The 14,393-nt window shown below is 37.1% G+C and overlaps 2 protein-coding genes across 2 annotated transcripts; one reads left to right on the plus strand and one right to left on the minus strand.

Moving 5' to 3' along the window:
* The first annotated feature begins 1,404 nt into the window (after nucleotides 1–1,404).
* LOC306873109 (glyoxylate reductase/hydroxypyruvate reductase-like) lies at nucleotides 1,405–4,877 on the plus strand. The gene is made up of 9 exons (XM_079422150.1): nucleotides 1,405–1,624; nucleotides 2,977–3,107; nucleotides 3,192–3,264; nucleotides 3,336–3,452; nucleotides 3,533–3,621; nucleotides 3,727–3,831; nucleotides 3,919–4,054; nucleotides 4,291–4,421; nucleotides 4,500–4,877. Exons 1-9 carry the CDS (start codon nucleotides 1,473–1,475, stop codon nucleotides 4,619–4,621), a joined length of 1,056 nt encoding a protein of 351 aa, XP_079278276.1. The 5' UTR covers nucleotides 1,405–1,472; the 3' UTR covers nucleotides 4,622–4,877.
* Nucleotides 4,878–8,408: 3,531 nt separating this feature from the next.
* On the minus strand, nucleotides 8,409–14,393 carry LOC306873108 (zinc finger and BTB domain-containing protein 5-like). The gene is made up of 3 exons (XM_079422149.1): nucleotides 14,091–14,393; nucleotides 11,154–12,258; nucleotides 8,409–10,013 (listed from the first exon to the last, which is right to left on the minus strand). Exons 2-3 carry the CDS (start codon nucleotides 12,246–12,248, stop codon nucleotides 8,982–8,984), a joined length of 2,127 nt encoding a protein of 708 aa, XP_079278275.1. The 5' UTR covers nucleotides 12,249–12,258; nucleotides 14,091–14,393; the 3' UTR covers nucleotides 8,409–8,981.

Here is a 14,393-nt window from a genome sequence, read left to right on the forward strand (position 1 = left end):
AAAACAGTTATTGAAAAATCATGTGTCCTATTCAGCAGTCACTGCAATTTATCAAAGAAATCAATTAAATCTGTTTGTGGGTGTGTGTGAAAAAAAAAAATCAGATGTAACCCCCTTTGTAATCGTTTGAAAACATTTTGTTAAGTGTAATTTATTTTTTTCTCAGTAAATGTAACTGATTACAATTAAATTTATTTTGTAATTAAATTACGTAATTATTCCCCAACACTGACTGGAAATGTATCCTATAAAATGAGAATATGAAGTATGGCTATATTATAAATTGACCTATTATATATGGAAAATACACAATCTGCAAATGTAAATGGGCAAAACAAAAAATAATAATAATACTTTTACACATTTACAAATAAAAATAGGTCACCAACTTTATACTTGAACAGCAACAAGAAATAACAAAGACTAAAAAAAGACTAAATTACCGAAAAGCCTTCAATCTGTCATTTGATTGATTTATTAATTTACAATGCACAACGTGCATGCTATTTGCTTATCAAGTTTGTAGACTATTTCATTCTTTTTTAATTCTATTAATTTTCTTACGTGTCAGTAATTTGCTATGATTACTTTTCATGTTTTTGGCTATGTACATAGTTCGAAATTCTGCAATAAAAAATCTACCAAAATAAACCTTTTAAAAAATGAAGAAAATAAATAAATATGTAAGCACAAATCCAGTAGGTGTCTTTCTCCTCTGTACAAATTGCTGTAATCTTTTTTGCAAGCGCCATAAGCAGCCTATAATCTTCTGTAAATGCATATTTACAAAAGCTTATTGCTCATAGTGTTGTGTGCTGTTTTCATGTTTCATGTGCATGTTTGGTTCAGTCAAAAAAGTGTGTGTTTGTGTTGACAAAGAGACCTATCAAACATTGACCACAAACCTTTGAACACAAACACACACACTTTCTCATAGTTGCATTGGAGGAGCTTTGAACTGCTACTACAGCAAATATAGCCTATTCAAAATCATAATCCTATATGGAAAATACACATAGGCTAAGGTCCTAAATTTGTGTTTGTTTGTTTATTTTCTCTTGTTAGCCTATTTTTGATTAACATTAATGTCTGATATATTTTTATGTAGCCTATAGTTTGTCATATCTATGATCTAGGCAATTTGAATTCGTTTTAAACTCATTAATTATTATTTTGTGTATTTCAGTATTCATTGCTATTCAATAGCCTATACTTGTGACCCTGATTAATGATTGACTGAAACAAAATCGATACCAGATACCAGAACTTGAGGCACACACACACACACACACACTGTGTGTTGTGATTAGTTATGATGATACTTTGGAATGTAAAACAAATAAACAAACAAAAAGCATAGGTATCTTACAAATTTGCTCTTTGACTGTGTTGTGTGCACAGACCACCCATTCGTTTCTGTCCACACACTCATCCTTTACCACAGATCCCTGCATTGATTGGTATTGCTCGTAATGTGGTGCAGTAGAGCAGCGCTCGGGAGACTGCGGAGGATCGCCCCGTGCACCGTCACCGGATTTCATCGCGCAATGTCCACGTTACCGAAGGTGTATGTGACGCGCAAGGTGCCGCCGGACGGACTGGACATTCTCCGCAAATCCGGACAGTAGGTTGAAGCGGTCACCAAGTTTCATCAAACGTGTTCTTCCGCGGTTATTATTTGCCCCTAAGTGTATATTTGAACTTTGTTATGGCCCCAAAGTTTATAATTACATTTCGAGTATTGATGGTATAAGGTTTAATTTGTTAACATTAGCCTAGTTAACGTGAACAATGAAAAATACTTTTGGCAGTAATTAAGCTTTAACAATTACTAATAGGGCTAATTAGATCAAAAGTTAACATAATGCACTCTGAGCTGACATGACTGAATAATTGTAGCTTATAGGCTCATTTGATCTACTAACATTTACAAAGGTTAATAAATGTTATGAAAATAGGCTATATTGTTCATTGCTAATTCATGTAATGCATTAACTAGACCTTAAGTGGGTTACACTTTATTTTAAGGTGTCCTTGTCACAGTGTAATTATACATTTAAGTAGCCTACTGATATTAACTAACTACATGTAGGCTACTAATACTATATGGTTAGGGTTTGGTTTAGGGTTACTTACATGTAATTATGCATAATTTATTGTTATTATAATAGTAAGTACATGTTACATGTATAACAAGGACAACTTAAAATAGTGTTACTGAAAAGTATTACTAAAATCTCTAAAGGTGCTGTCACATTTAACGTTGTTTGGTAACTTTTTGCTGTCAAAATGGAATTGTGCAATCAGGAATTTCACTTAATAGCAAATATTTATTTGCTTGGGTTCAAGTTGAAGTTGGCTTTTGTTTAGTTTGTGCTTCATACCTGGCTACAGACAGACAATGGACCTTGTGTCTGCGAAATTTTGCCAAGATATTGCGATAAAACTGGCGATTCAAACATCTTGGATAAAACCTTGTAGGCCTACTGTAATCGTAAAAAATAGTTTCTATTTTAATTAATTATATTAACAGTCAATGCATGTAAGATGGACACAGGCAAGTTTAACCAACCAAGACCATAATAAGATAAATATTTTCTAAACCAAAGATTTGTTCAACATCTTCCAACTAGATCCACTGCTTAGCTGAAGATACTGCAAGAAACAAAGTTAATAAAAAACTTTGAGCATTCTCATTCTGAACATTAGTCATTTAGGATATCAGATTGATTTCTATACAGATTTACAAAAATATAAGTGAATAAAAATGCCATTTTTGGGGTCAAAGAAAACAAAAATGCTGTGCATTTTGATGATTGGCCATTTTAGTTGAATCTGTTTTGTGAGATTGTGGGCTTCTACTTTTCAGTTTATGGAGATTTAATTGAGTCAAATAAATGTAAATCATTGAACTGCTATTTTCACATCTTTCTCTCACTCTTCAACCTTCTCTTAATTCAACCCACAAAATCCCAGGGTGCAGTTTGAGATGTGGGACTCTGATGACCCTGTGCCGCGAGTGGAGCTGCTGAAAAAGGTCAAAGGTTGTGATGGAATTCTATGTGTACTCACAGAGAAGATTGATGCACATCTATTGGAAGCTGCAGGTTAGCTTGCGACGTATGATCAGTAGGTTGAAACAAATCAGGGCAAATGCAGTGACATACTGAATGTGTGTCTCAATAATGCAGGTCCAAATCTAAAAGTCGTCAGCACTATGTCAGTGGGCTTTGATCATCTTTCTCTGGATGAACTCAAGAAAAGGTCAGTTGTGTGAGTAAAATTTAGATTTTAATTTCTTAAAGTGTGCTGACTTAGGCTTGTGTGTTTTCCAGGGGAATCCGTGTAGGATATACCCCAGATGTTCTGACCGATTGTGTGGCTGAACTGACTGTTGCCTTGTTACTCACTACATCCAGAAGACTCATTGAGGCCACACATGAGGCTAAAATATACTAAAAATAACTATGAACACTCACATATTTGTTAACTAATCATGCACTGATCCATACTGATTCATACTTGTGTTTAGTGGTGGCTGGGGAACATGGAGAACTTTATGGCTATGTGGTCATGAACTTGCAAACAGCACAGTTGGCATCTTAGGACTTGGGAGGATTGGTAAGGAATAGGATGGCTTTGTGACTCATTAATTAGTTCAGGAAGTTGGGGATCATATGTTGCATTAAGTTAAGGTTATGTGGTGTATGTGTGTGTCCTGGGTAGGTGTGGCTATCGCCGAGCGTCTGAAGCCATTTAAAGTGAAGAAATTCATCTACACAGATGTGGCGCCGAGACCTGATCTCGCAAATATGATAGAAGCAGAATATGGTGGGAAGATCTCAGAACCTTCACAGAATTTGCAAGGGAGTTGGAGTTGCAAGGTAGCACACAAATGACCTGTGTGTGTGTTTTTAGTCTCTTTTGATGAGCTGGCCAAGCAGTCTGATTTCCTGGCTGTATGCTGTGCTCTGACTCCAGAGACTCATGGGATCTGCAATTGGAATCTCTTCTCCAAGATGAAGAAAAATGCCATCTTCATCAACACAAGCAGGTAAACTAATACATTCTCTCCAGTGTTATTTTAGTATTATTTGAAGATTTCAGATGCAAAGTGCCGTCTGAAATTTTCTTCTAAAATTAGCACTTTTCTCAGGCTCCAATGTTTATGTTTATGTTCATAGACTGTTTATTATATTCACTTCAGATTCATAATCACATTTGTTGTATACAAGTGGCTCTGTTCCCAAAAAGGCACTTCCGTGTTCTGATTGTGTTGTTATTGTAAAGAGGTGGAGTGGTTAATCAGGAGGATCTGTATGAAGCCCTGTCTACCGGTCTGATCGCTGGAGCGGGGCTGGATGTCACCACACCTGAACCACTGCCCACACACCATCCTCTTTTCACACTCAAAAACTGCGGTAAGCATGCATGTCTGTATGTATTTCATTAAAGTATTTGACAGGTCTGATATTCTGTGTTTATGTTTATATCTGCAGTGATTCTTCCCCACATTGCCAGTGCTTCATATACGACACGGAACGCCATGTCTGCTCTTGCTGCCAACAACCTGCTGGCTGGACTCAGGGGAGAGCCCATGCCTAAAGAACTTAAACCATAAAAGTAGACAGTTAAATAATAGTTCATACGGAAATTAAAAATCTACTTTGGGACACAAAGAGAGAATTTCTGGAAAATCTTCACATAGCTATTTTTACAGTACAGCTCATAGTGTAATGACCAAATGACCAAAGAAAGAGACAAATTAACTATTTACACATTATAACCAATAGCTGGCCAATCTGTAAAATGTTATCTAAAAGAATTAACAAAATAAACCATAAAATATTAAATCATTTTCAACACTACAACTTAAGTTTGGCATTACAATGTTCAGAATAAAAAATGGATGTAATTGAATATTAGTGTTTTTGAATACAAGCGTTTATCTATTGCATTAAATGATGGCAAAGGTAAGCTAAATGCAAAAATATTGAAAATTTGCATCACAATTAATAATAAAATGTTGACAGATACCAATAATTAAAAAAAGTCTGAAATTGGCTGATAATTTATATAGCGTACATGCACAAAAATAAAATAATGGGTCTATAAATGTCAGAAGTACAACATATATGTCAAATAAATGAGCAGCAGATTGGACTACATGGACTATAGCTGGGTAAAAAAAGAACAAAATACAAGCACATGGGTTATGTATATAGTAAAATATTATTTTTTTTAGATGAACTATTTCTTTAAAAAAACAACAATGTGGAACTCACGTATGTTCTCTAACATAAAAAGCCCAGTGTTTGTGAGCACACAGGCAAGGTTCACATTCTGAGATCAATGATCTACAAACAGCAAACTCAGCTCAGACCAGCAACATCCATGCAAGTCTTTCACTCCTTAAATATGTTGCCAGTTTAGAACTCTTTAGTCATCTGTTTTCAAATAAGACAAACACATTAATGAAAAGACAGACTGAATGTATAGCATTCTTCATAATTTTATTCACTTAATTATTTTTTTTTAAGCCAGTAGAAAAAAAGAGTGCTCTAACAATGTGCAGTTAATAGCCATTACACAGACTCACATTAATTCCTTCAATTTTGGCATTTTTGATCTAAGAGTCCTAGTACAAAAAATATAATAATCATAATAAATCACATAAGGCAGTTGTTTCACTTCCATTGTAATTCAAATCATTTAAAGAAAAAGTCCTGTATGATTAGTTACATTTAATACATGATATGTACATACATTTCAGATCAACTGTTGCTTGACAATTAATGTATAGATTCAATTCATTTGTTTTGGATTTCGGACATCCCCAGTATATTTAGTTGATTATACTAGGAATGTTGTAACAGAACACTCATATTTCAACATTCATGTAAAAAAACAACAACACTCAGGCACATAATCATACATTCTTGATGAATAATTTGAAGGGAAAAAAATAAAGTACAATAATTTAGACTTAAATGTCTCCATTTGATTTAAAATGTAGTCTTATTTAGTATTTAATGAGGGGTTAGGTGATGATTTTTTAAATCCAGAATCTTTGAATATTTGAGTGGCAATATTCACCACAAAGGAAAAAACATTACTACAGTTAAATAAAAGATGGCATAAATAAATGCTAAATTCTGCAGTAACAGCTTATTTACAGGTTGGAATGTGTTTAACGAAGCAGCTTCTAAATCTTAACGATTATACTTAGTTTGAGCATTTAAAGACTCCTCTGTACAGCATCTAACACATCACAGAAGACAAGACTCCTCACAAACTAGGACAAGACTGTTTTATTACCCCTAACGGTATCCATAAACAACCACTAATACAATGACTGAACATCTATTTTCATTTACAGCAGGTTCATTTTTAAGATTCTATTAGATTAGCATGTATTACTCCACAAACCATAAAACATTAAAGCCTTAAAGACGCAGAAGGTGCAATTTTTACATAATGGTTTACTCTCTGTGGACTGGAAGGTCAAAAAAGACATGAATGTAACAGCCTTTTCTAAAGTGACAACCTCATCACCAATAGCTACTATTAAAATTCGTCAACATGAAGTTAATCAGTAAGCACGTTCTTTAGGAAATGGAAAATGTGTACCCATAAACACTGTAGTCCACCATTCTCTCAGTGCTGATATCAATTTCAGCCAGAGGGGCATCAACATAAGCATTACCAGAAGCAAAACCGAGGATGGTCTCAGGATGTCAGTGCATGATTTATATCTGCCTTTGTCCATATACTGTAAGAAATCCGAATACAACAGAAACAGGCACAAATACACAGTGCTTTAGTAAAAAATGTTCCTACAATTACCTCTTCTTGCAAAAGGAACAATGTATGTCTTACCGCATTCATATTTTCAAGAATACAAGAATGCGTGTTAATCGACAGTCAAGAAACAAAGTGTTTATTAGTTTAGGGAAATCTAGGCAACAAGGTCAATTCTGCTCATATTTCCACATATGGTCAAAAGATTAGTCTTATAATAAAAATCAGTTTATTTGACCTTGTAACAGTAATGACTGTGGTAGGTTATTCGTCTACATCTTTGCAGTGTTCCAAAACCTAGTAAGATGACAGCCTAGACAGTATTTTAAGACATCATAGCCATTATCTTGTTGTGAAGATATTTTGGTTCTGGCCAAATTCTAAAGCAGCATCACATGTATCCTGCACAATGAATGTAATACTAGAAAAACTCTGCAGGGCTGTGGCCATCCAAGAACTGAGTTTTGCACCCCTACTTTAGATAAACCAAGAAGTTGCACTCATTAAATGGGAGAAAGTGCGATGCAAAATATGGCAGAATAATTCCCACCTTCTAAATAAAATCTCTGGCTGCCATAGAGACAATCTGTATTCTGAGGCAACCTGAAATATAAGCTTTTTGAGTATAACAAAAACATTTATGGGAGAGCTAATGTCAGATTTTGTTGCCGATTTGAAATATGTTATGTGGAAAGTTTTTGAAATGTCAGGTATTCTCCATTCCAGTAAATAGCACTTAGTCTCAGATGCCCAAAATACCTGACCATGGACATTCCTTGAAATGGACTTTGAGTCAAACTCCTTTGGAATTAACTAAGTTATACAGGGGCCCTAAAGGGACATGGTGATTGGAAAAAATGAGATGGGAGGAACAATTATATTTCAAAGCTTTTGCTTTTGAGCAAGATTTTAGTTCACCTGAGAAACTTTGTGTCCGCAAAGGCAAAACCACTAATATATAAGTTAATATATAAACTACGTTTTTTGGGGCAAAAGTAAGGCAAAAGTTTTGCGAGAGAATGCAAACGTTTTATGAGTGTTTCTTTGGAAAACACAAAAATGCAACTGCCCATGTTCCTTCCAGATGTTCCAATGCGAGTTTTAATTTGAGCTCTAAGGATGCTGCCTTAGTGGCTGCCTATATAGATAGTAAACAGGCAGGCAGGCAGCTCACTTGGTTTTGTAACTTAAACCACTGGAACTTAAAGCAGTGCTTCTCAACCTTTTTGACTCCAGGACCCCACTTTAGCTTGAGACGATATTCAAAGTTGATATGCACTTCTATCATAATAAAGTCAAAAATATGATATCAGTTTAATGTTGTAATTCATAATTTAAAAGTTTAACATTTTAATCAAGATTATGTTAATATAACTACATTTAAATAATTTTAAGACTTATTGGGATTCTCCTGGAAGTTTGCCGAGGCCACCTAGTGGGGCCCATGGTTGAGAACCACTGGCCTAAAGGTGCACCTAAATGAAAATGATGAATCTCCTTTTGATGCTTCAGTACAGAATATACAGACAACATCAGAAGCTAAAAGACTTCAACAGTACACAGCTGGCAATACAATTCTGACTTCCACATCAAGCTTCTATCATCAGGACACAGGATTGAGCTACTAAGGATCTGTCTGATATCTGCTTGCAACTCTCAAAGCAGACCTCTCCTTTTCAGTTCTTTTAAAATCATTGCACAGTGAAACTTAAAGAGACAGTCCACCCAAAAAGGAAAATTCTGTTATCATTTACTCACCCTCATGTTCCAAACCTGTATGAATTTCTTCTTCTGCAGGAACACAAAAGAATGATTAAAATGTATTTATCGATAAAAAAAAAACATTGGACCCCATTGACGTTTATTGCATTTAACAAAAAAAAACAAAAAACAACCAAACAAAAATGTAAAAACATTTTTTTTTTTTTTTTTTTAGGTCACACAGGTTTGGAACATTTCTGTGTGAACTATCCCTGTAATTTGTACCACTGATGGCATGTTAATTGGAAGCATGTTAACAACATACTACAGCCATGAAACACATAAAAAAAGTTACTATACCTACTATAATGGTGGATGTGAGATTACAGTGTACAGATCTGCCCACTCAGTAGAGTAAGAACAGTCAGAAACCAGTCATCCTTGTATGGTGCCTTTGGAGTGCCTGCAGTTGTGCTGAATTAGAGCAGGCCATTAGACATATCACTGTTCTGCCATCGTAAGCAGGTTGTTTTCGAGTGCTTGTACAAGTGACTGGACTGACTAAAGCGTTTGCCGCATTTCAGACAGGCATACGGGCGCTCTCCCGTATGAACTCGGATGTGTTTCTTGCAGTCCGTCAGAGTAAGGAACGTCTTACAGCAGATCTTGCAGGCATACTTCCTGGCGCCTTCAACCACTAGCACATTGTGCTCGGACAGTGCCTTCTTACATTTTGACAGAACATCTGCAGAGGCTCTTGTCAACTGGGGTAGCGGGTTCAAGTTGGAGCTGCCAACATTTTGACCTACGGTAACAGAACTCTCCATTAAGTTTACTCCATTAAGAAGCACTGAGGAAGAAGAGGACGAGGAGGCAGCATCAAGCTGCTGAGGGCTGTCTGTAAGTGTCGAAGCACCTCCTGGTGCAAATTTGGGGGCGATGCGCCGGTATGCTTGGCACCCTCCGGCGCCACCCCTGGATGAACGAGGGAAGGTCTGTAATCCCAAAATGTTTCGTTGGAACTCCAGCGCAAGCTGGTCCACCGATCCACCACGGGACGCTGCTAATGAAGAGGATGATGCTATCCCATCACGCAGTGGCCGCAGAAGAAGGGACTCTGGTTGCAGGTCAGAGCAGACCTGTGCTTCGCCTGGAAGGAGCTGCAGAGAGGAAGATGAAGTGTTGATGGAATTGGTTGGGAGGAAGAAGTGAGCAGAATCGTGGTCTGCTTGAAACTCTCCAGTTGTAGTGTTGGGAACATTGTCAACACTGTTAGCAAGGTTAGATGATGTCCCTCTGCCAGCAAAGGCCTTCACGCTGAGGAAACTGGAGATATGCAGTCCAGAGGAGGACTCAAGAGCATCACTGCAGGAGAGCTCGTCTCCTCTTCCTCTGTCTTCTGCTGCTCCTAACCCCTTGTTTCCTTTAATCAGCAGCCCAGAGCTGGGCTGGGGATCAGAGTAGCTGCGCTCACTGCCCTCTGGACTCAGCTTTTCTCCAACTGGCTCCACCTGAGGAAACATCACACTAATTATTTACAGCCCCTTTAATGCAAATCATTTACTTGTTGGACTTCCTGGTAACACCCCAGGCAACTATTTTCTTTTTAGATTCACTTTTGACATTTTTTTTGCCTATATTGTTATAGGACAGTGTAGATAAGAGAGAGGAAGTGAAGTGGGAAAGAGATAGGGGGCGGCACCGGGAAAGGTCCTCGAGTCAGGATTCAAAATCGGGATCCCCGTAGCACGATGGCGCTTTGTCGCTAAGGCTATTGTTGCCGACCAGGCAACTATTTTGTACCTAGGCAATATGCATAAGCATGGCAACATATTTTGATCCACAAGTAAAATGAAACAACAAACCTATTGTAAATGTTGCTTCTCTAGTAAGAAAATAATCTAGCAAGTATAACAAATCTAGAAAAATTGCATCACAAGTTTTGCTTCTGTTGTTTTAAAAAGAAAAAAGAAATCTGACAAATACATTGTAACATTCTTGCAGTATGCGGTTTTTTTTTTTTTTAAAGAACTCTTATACTTTCCAAGACTGCATTTGATCAAAAATAGAAATATTGTGAAATAATATTACAATTCAACATAACTTTCCTATTTTAAAATATATTTTGATTCTAATAAATGTACATTCATTCTGTATGTTTGTCTGGTGCTCAAGAAATATTTTTTTATCAATGTCAAAAACAGAATCTTTTTGTTAAACAGAAAATTCAAAAGAACAGCATTTAAAAAAAAAAAATTGTATCAATGTAAATTTCTTTACTGTGACTTTTGATCAATTTAATACACCCTTGCTCCGTATTCATTTCTATCGAGAAGAAAAATCCTACCTACATCAAACTTTTAAACGGTGGTGGTGTACTTATTTTCAGGAACAATATATATATATAAAAAATGGAAAATAATAATAAATGAAACTAGCTCTTAATTGACTTGACATCATGACAGAACTGCCTCTTGGAAATGAATATAAATTGACTACTAATTTTCTAGACATGCAGTTTGTTTCAAAGGGCAAAATACTTACCTGGGACAATCTGGTGAAACACTCACAAATCAGTTAGGGTTAGGTAACAAACAGTAACAAAATACATGGGTTACAGTTCTCACTAGCTTATTTTCAAAAACAATTACCTGGTCACTCCCTTCTGCCTGAGAGGTAACATCGCTAGTCTCATCAACAGCCTCTGGTGAACTCAGTGGCTCACTCTTCACCACGACCTGCATGTGCTGCTGCTGCTCCTCTTCGTCCACACCTCCGTTCTTTATCTTCATCCCCTCGGTGTGGTGATGGCTCGTATCTGGGTACTCCTCTTTGCGTGGCAGCAGCAAAGTTTTTTCCGGTCCTGCTCCCCTTCCTCCATCCGACTGACTGGGAAGCTGCATGTCTTCATGGGTCAGTCCCCTTCGGTACTCATCTGGCTCTAGTAAACCTCCATCATCCCCTGGAATGATCCCAGCGACAACCTCATTCACCATTTTACTATGGGAATCTGGAGACAGAAGCTCCTCTCCACCCTCTCGAGTCCCCGATTCCCCCACAATCCCCTCCACCAGCGTGGAAAGACGTGGCCTCCCCCGTTCCGAAGCGATCAGGGACAAGGGCTGTTTGCGCTTCAGAAAACGGCGTGTCGGGTGAGAACCGTGCTGATCCACCAACCCGCTACCGCATGCTGAACCCGTTCTCCTCCCGTTCCCCGTTCCCCCATCTTCAGCGCCACTCAGGGCAGAACTGACCAGGCTCAGGCCGAGCTGTTGCAGCAGAAATGAGCGTTGGAGATGAGAGTTCGCAGCCGCCGCTGCTTGCTGCTGCTCAGCGTGATGCTGACCACTACGGTCTGCCGGAGGAGACATGGGTAGAGTACGAGTTGTAAGGTAGTGCTTACAGGCTTTCACCACAGCGTTTAGATGCAGATGAGAAGCCGCCAGCAAGACATCCATCACGTTACTCTCTCCTAGCATCAGCGTGGACGTGTACATCATGTCCATGAGTGCAGCAAACGCTTCAGCTGTCACCACTTCTGAGTCCAGGTGGATCATCCTTGTACTGGCGTCTCCCTCAGCAGCAGTAAACAGGGCTCGGAAATGCGTACTGCAGGCGGACAGCACAGCACGGTGGGCCTTGAAATGACGACTACCAACCATGATCACGCAGTCGCAAAGCTGTCCATGCAGCCGCTGGTAGTTCAACTGCTGGAAGATCTGCTCAAAATGCCCTGGGAAATCCATGACCTGAGAACTAATGAATAATAGATAAATAAGATGAGGAACTATTCAAAAATAGAGACTGCACATAATCCAGCCACATTGTGTATACAGAATCAGACTTCTAAGTACTGACCTTAGTCAGGGTAGCACCACATTTAATTTTTGACAGGATTGAAAACAAGGCTGTGTGTTAAATGGACTGTTTAATAGAGTTGTGAAACTGTGACGCCACTTTGTAGGCAAAAACCCAGAAGTGAGTTAGCATTTTCGTACTTCCGGTTCCATCGTCCCAGAGTCAATGGTTTTTTTTAAATTGGAGTTTGATTAAATCCCCTAAAATAAGGTCCGTGGTTCACACAAGCTCAAGATAATTTCACGTTTTATTCTACGACATAAAACACACCAGTTACACCCCACTCGTGATTTTTTTAAACTTACATTTCTTTCTTTACGGTTGCTAAAAAGTTGCTAAATGTTAAATTGATAAACTGCGCCGAACAGTTTATCAATTTACAGTATTTTCCAGTTGTAGTATAATTTGTAAATAAATTTATTTTTTCCTTGTACATGTTAAAAAAAATAAAATAGTGATACTAAACTGTATAGCCACTAGATGTCTGCATAGGCTATTATATAAATATATATGGGCTGTAATCTAGATGGTGAAACAAGACACAATGTTTAATAGTCTTTATTAGTTTTAATTTTAATGTCACAATTAAATAAAAGTACTTTGATACTGACTTTATTTACATATGTGACTTGAAGGAATCCAAAAGTAATCGGATTACATATTGTGGTAGGCTACTTGATTACGTTACTAAATATTTTTTTAATGGAATAACTGTACATTTTAAAAGAAACCCTCCCAACCCTGGATATAAATATAAAAAGAAATACAAACACTCATTGATATGCAAGTAAATAAGAAGACAAATACTTAAAATATTTGGAAATTTCAGAAAATTCATCTCCTTAAAGTTTTTTTAAAATCCTAAACAAACTTTAGGCAGCAGCCATGCAATAAAAAACGTAATCTGCAACATTTACCATTTATGAGAAACTGACTGGTTTTGGTTATTATTTGTTTGTTTGGCACAGGTTGTATTTTGAAGGAATTGCTACAGAGAGGCAATAATAATAATAATAATAAAGTATTATTATTACTATAGTGAATGTGCTGCAACATTAGCTTTAATAGGCCTAACTTACTTAAAATAAAACGTTATGTCCCATAATCGTTTACAGCAAAAGGCCACATGTACAATCTACATTATATCGATATATTATAATAGGATCACCTTATTATCACCTTAACAAACAACGTAATATTTCATAACATGTCTGGTATCTTGTTTAACTTCTATGTTTTATAATAGTGGTGGTTATTATCAGTTTTATGGTAGTAACAAATGTAAGTTACAGCGGAAGGCAGCAATGGTTACCATGGTGAATTCTGTAAGTGGTAAAGTAAAGTTATCTGCACACCGTTGACCATCAGCAGCAGTTTTGGTTAAACTAAACCTGAGAGAAAAGCAAAACATTTGCTTCAAAACTGTCTAGTCTGACGCAAATATGTCTTTTACATTCTTTTTTAAACATAAAGCATTAGTTAACACAATAAATCCGCTTTTATGTAAAGCTTGTATGGGTGTCATAACCTAACGATACATTGTATGTCCTAACAATAAAAACAGGAATATGTTAAAAACACTAAAAATATGTATGGATATGAGAGTAAATTGATAGCAGCTTGTTGTTAAAATGAGGAATAAATAAAACAATTAGTTGTGTTGGCTAACTCTGTTAACATTAGCTGCTAACTTAGCTCAGTTATTTCACATAATCCTGAAAAATACCTACTTTTCTCAATCGTCTTCAGAGAGTCCGGGTTTGTCCTCTGATAACATCCAGAAATACATGCGAAATCTGTCCATGACAGTTAGGCATTGGCCTATGGAGCACAATAGAGACGGTCACGGGAGACAGCAGCAGCTGCCCAGGCGCATGTTAATACGAATCCCATTCCGCCACCTACTGTACTGGAGAGTATATGACTCTGTCTGCTGAAGAGCACAAAAGATCTCTTTTTTCTTCTTCTTTAATTTGGTTAACATTAACTTAGGCAAAAGACGTCCTTTCTCCAAATATCTACTTACATATTCC

This window comes from Barbus barbus, assembly GCF_936440315.1.
Source record: "Barbus barbus genome assembly, chromosome: 7".
Classification (NCBI taxonomy): domain Eukaryota; kingdom Metazoa; phylum Chordata; class Actinopteri; order Cypriniformes; family Cyprinidae; genus Barbus; species Barbus barbus.

Excerpts from the sequence above, each read along its gene's own strand:
- LOC306873108 (XM_079422149.1), bottom strand. The coding sequence starts at position 12,248 with ATGGATTTCCCAGGGCATTTTGAGCAGATCTTCCAGCAGTTGAACTAC. Across the intron at positions 10,014-11,153 it reads AGGCAGAAGGGAGTGACCAG|GTGGAGCCAGTTGGAGAAAA; the intron begins GTAATTGTTTTT and ends ATGTTTCCTCAG.
- LOC306873109 (XM_079422150.1), top strand. The coding sequence starts at position 1,473 with ATGTGGTGCAGTAGAGCAGCGCTCGGGAGACTGCGGAGGATCGCCCCG. Across the intron at positions 3,622-3,726 it reads CTTAGGACTTGGGAGGATTG|GTGTGGCTATCGCCGAGCGT; the intron begins GTAAGGAATAGG and ends TGTCCTGGGTAG. Across the intron at positions 3,832-3,918 it reads TATGATAGAAGCAGAATATG|TCTCTTTTGATGAGCTGGCC; the intron begins GTGGGAAGATCT and ends GTGTGTTTTTAG.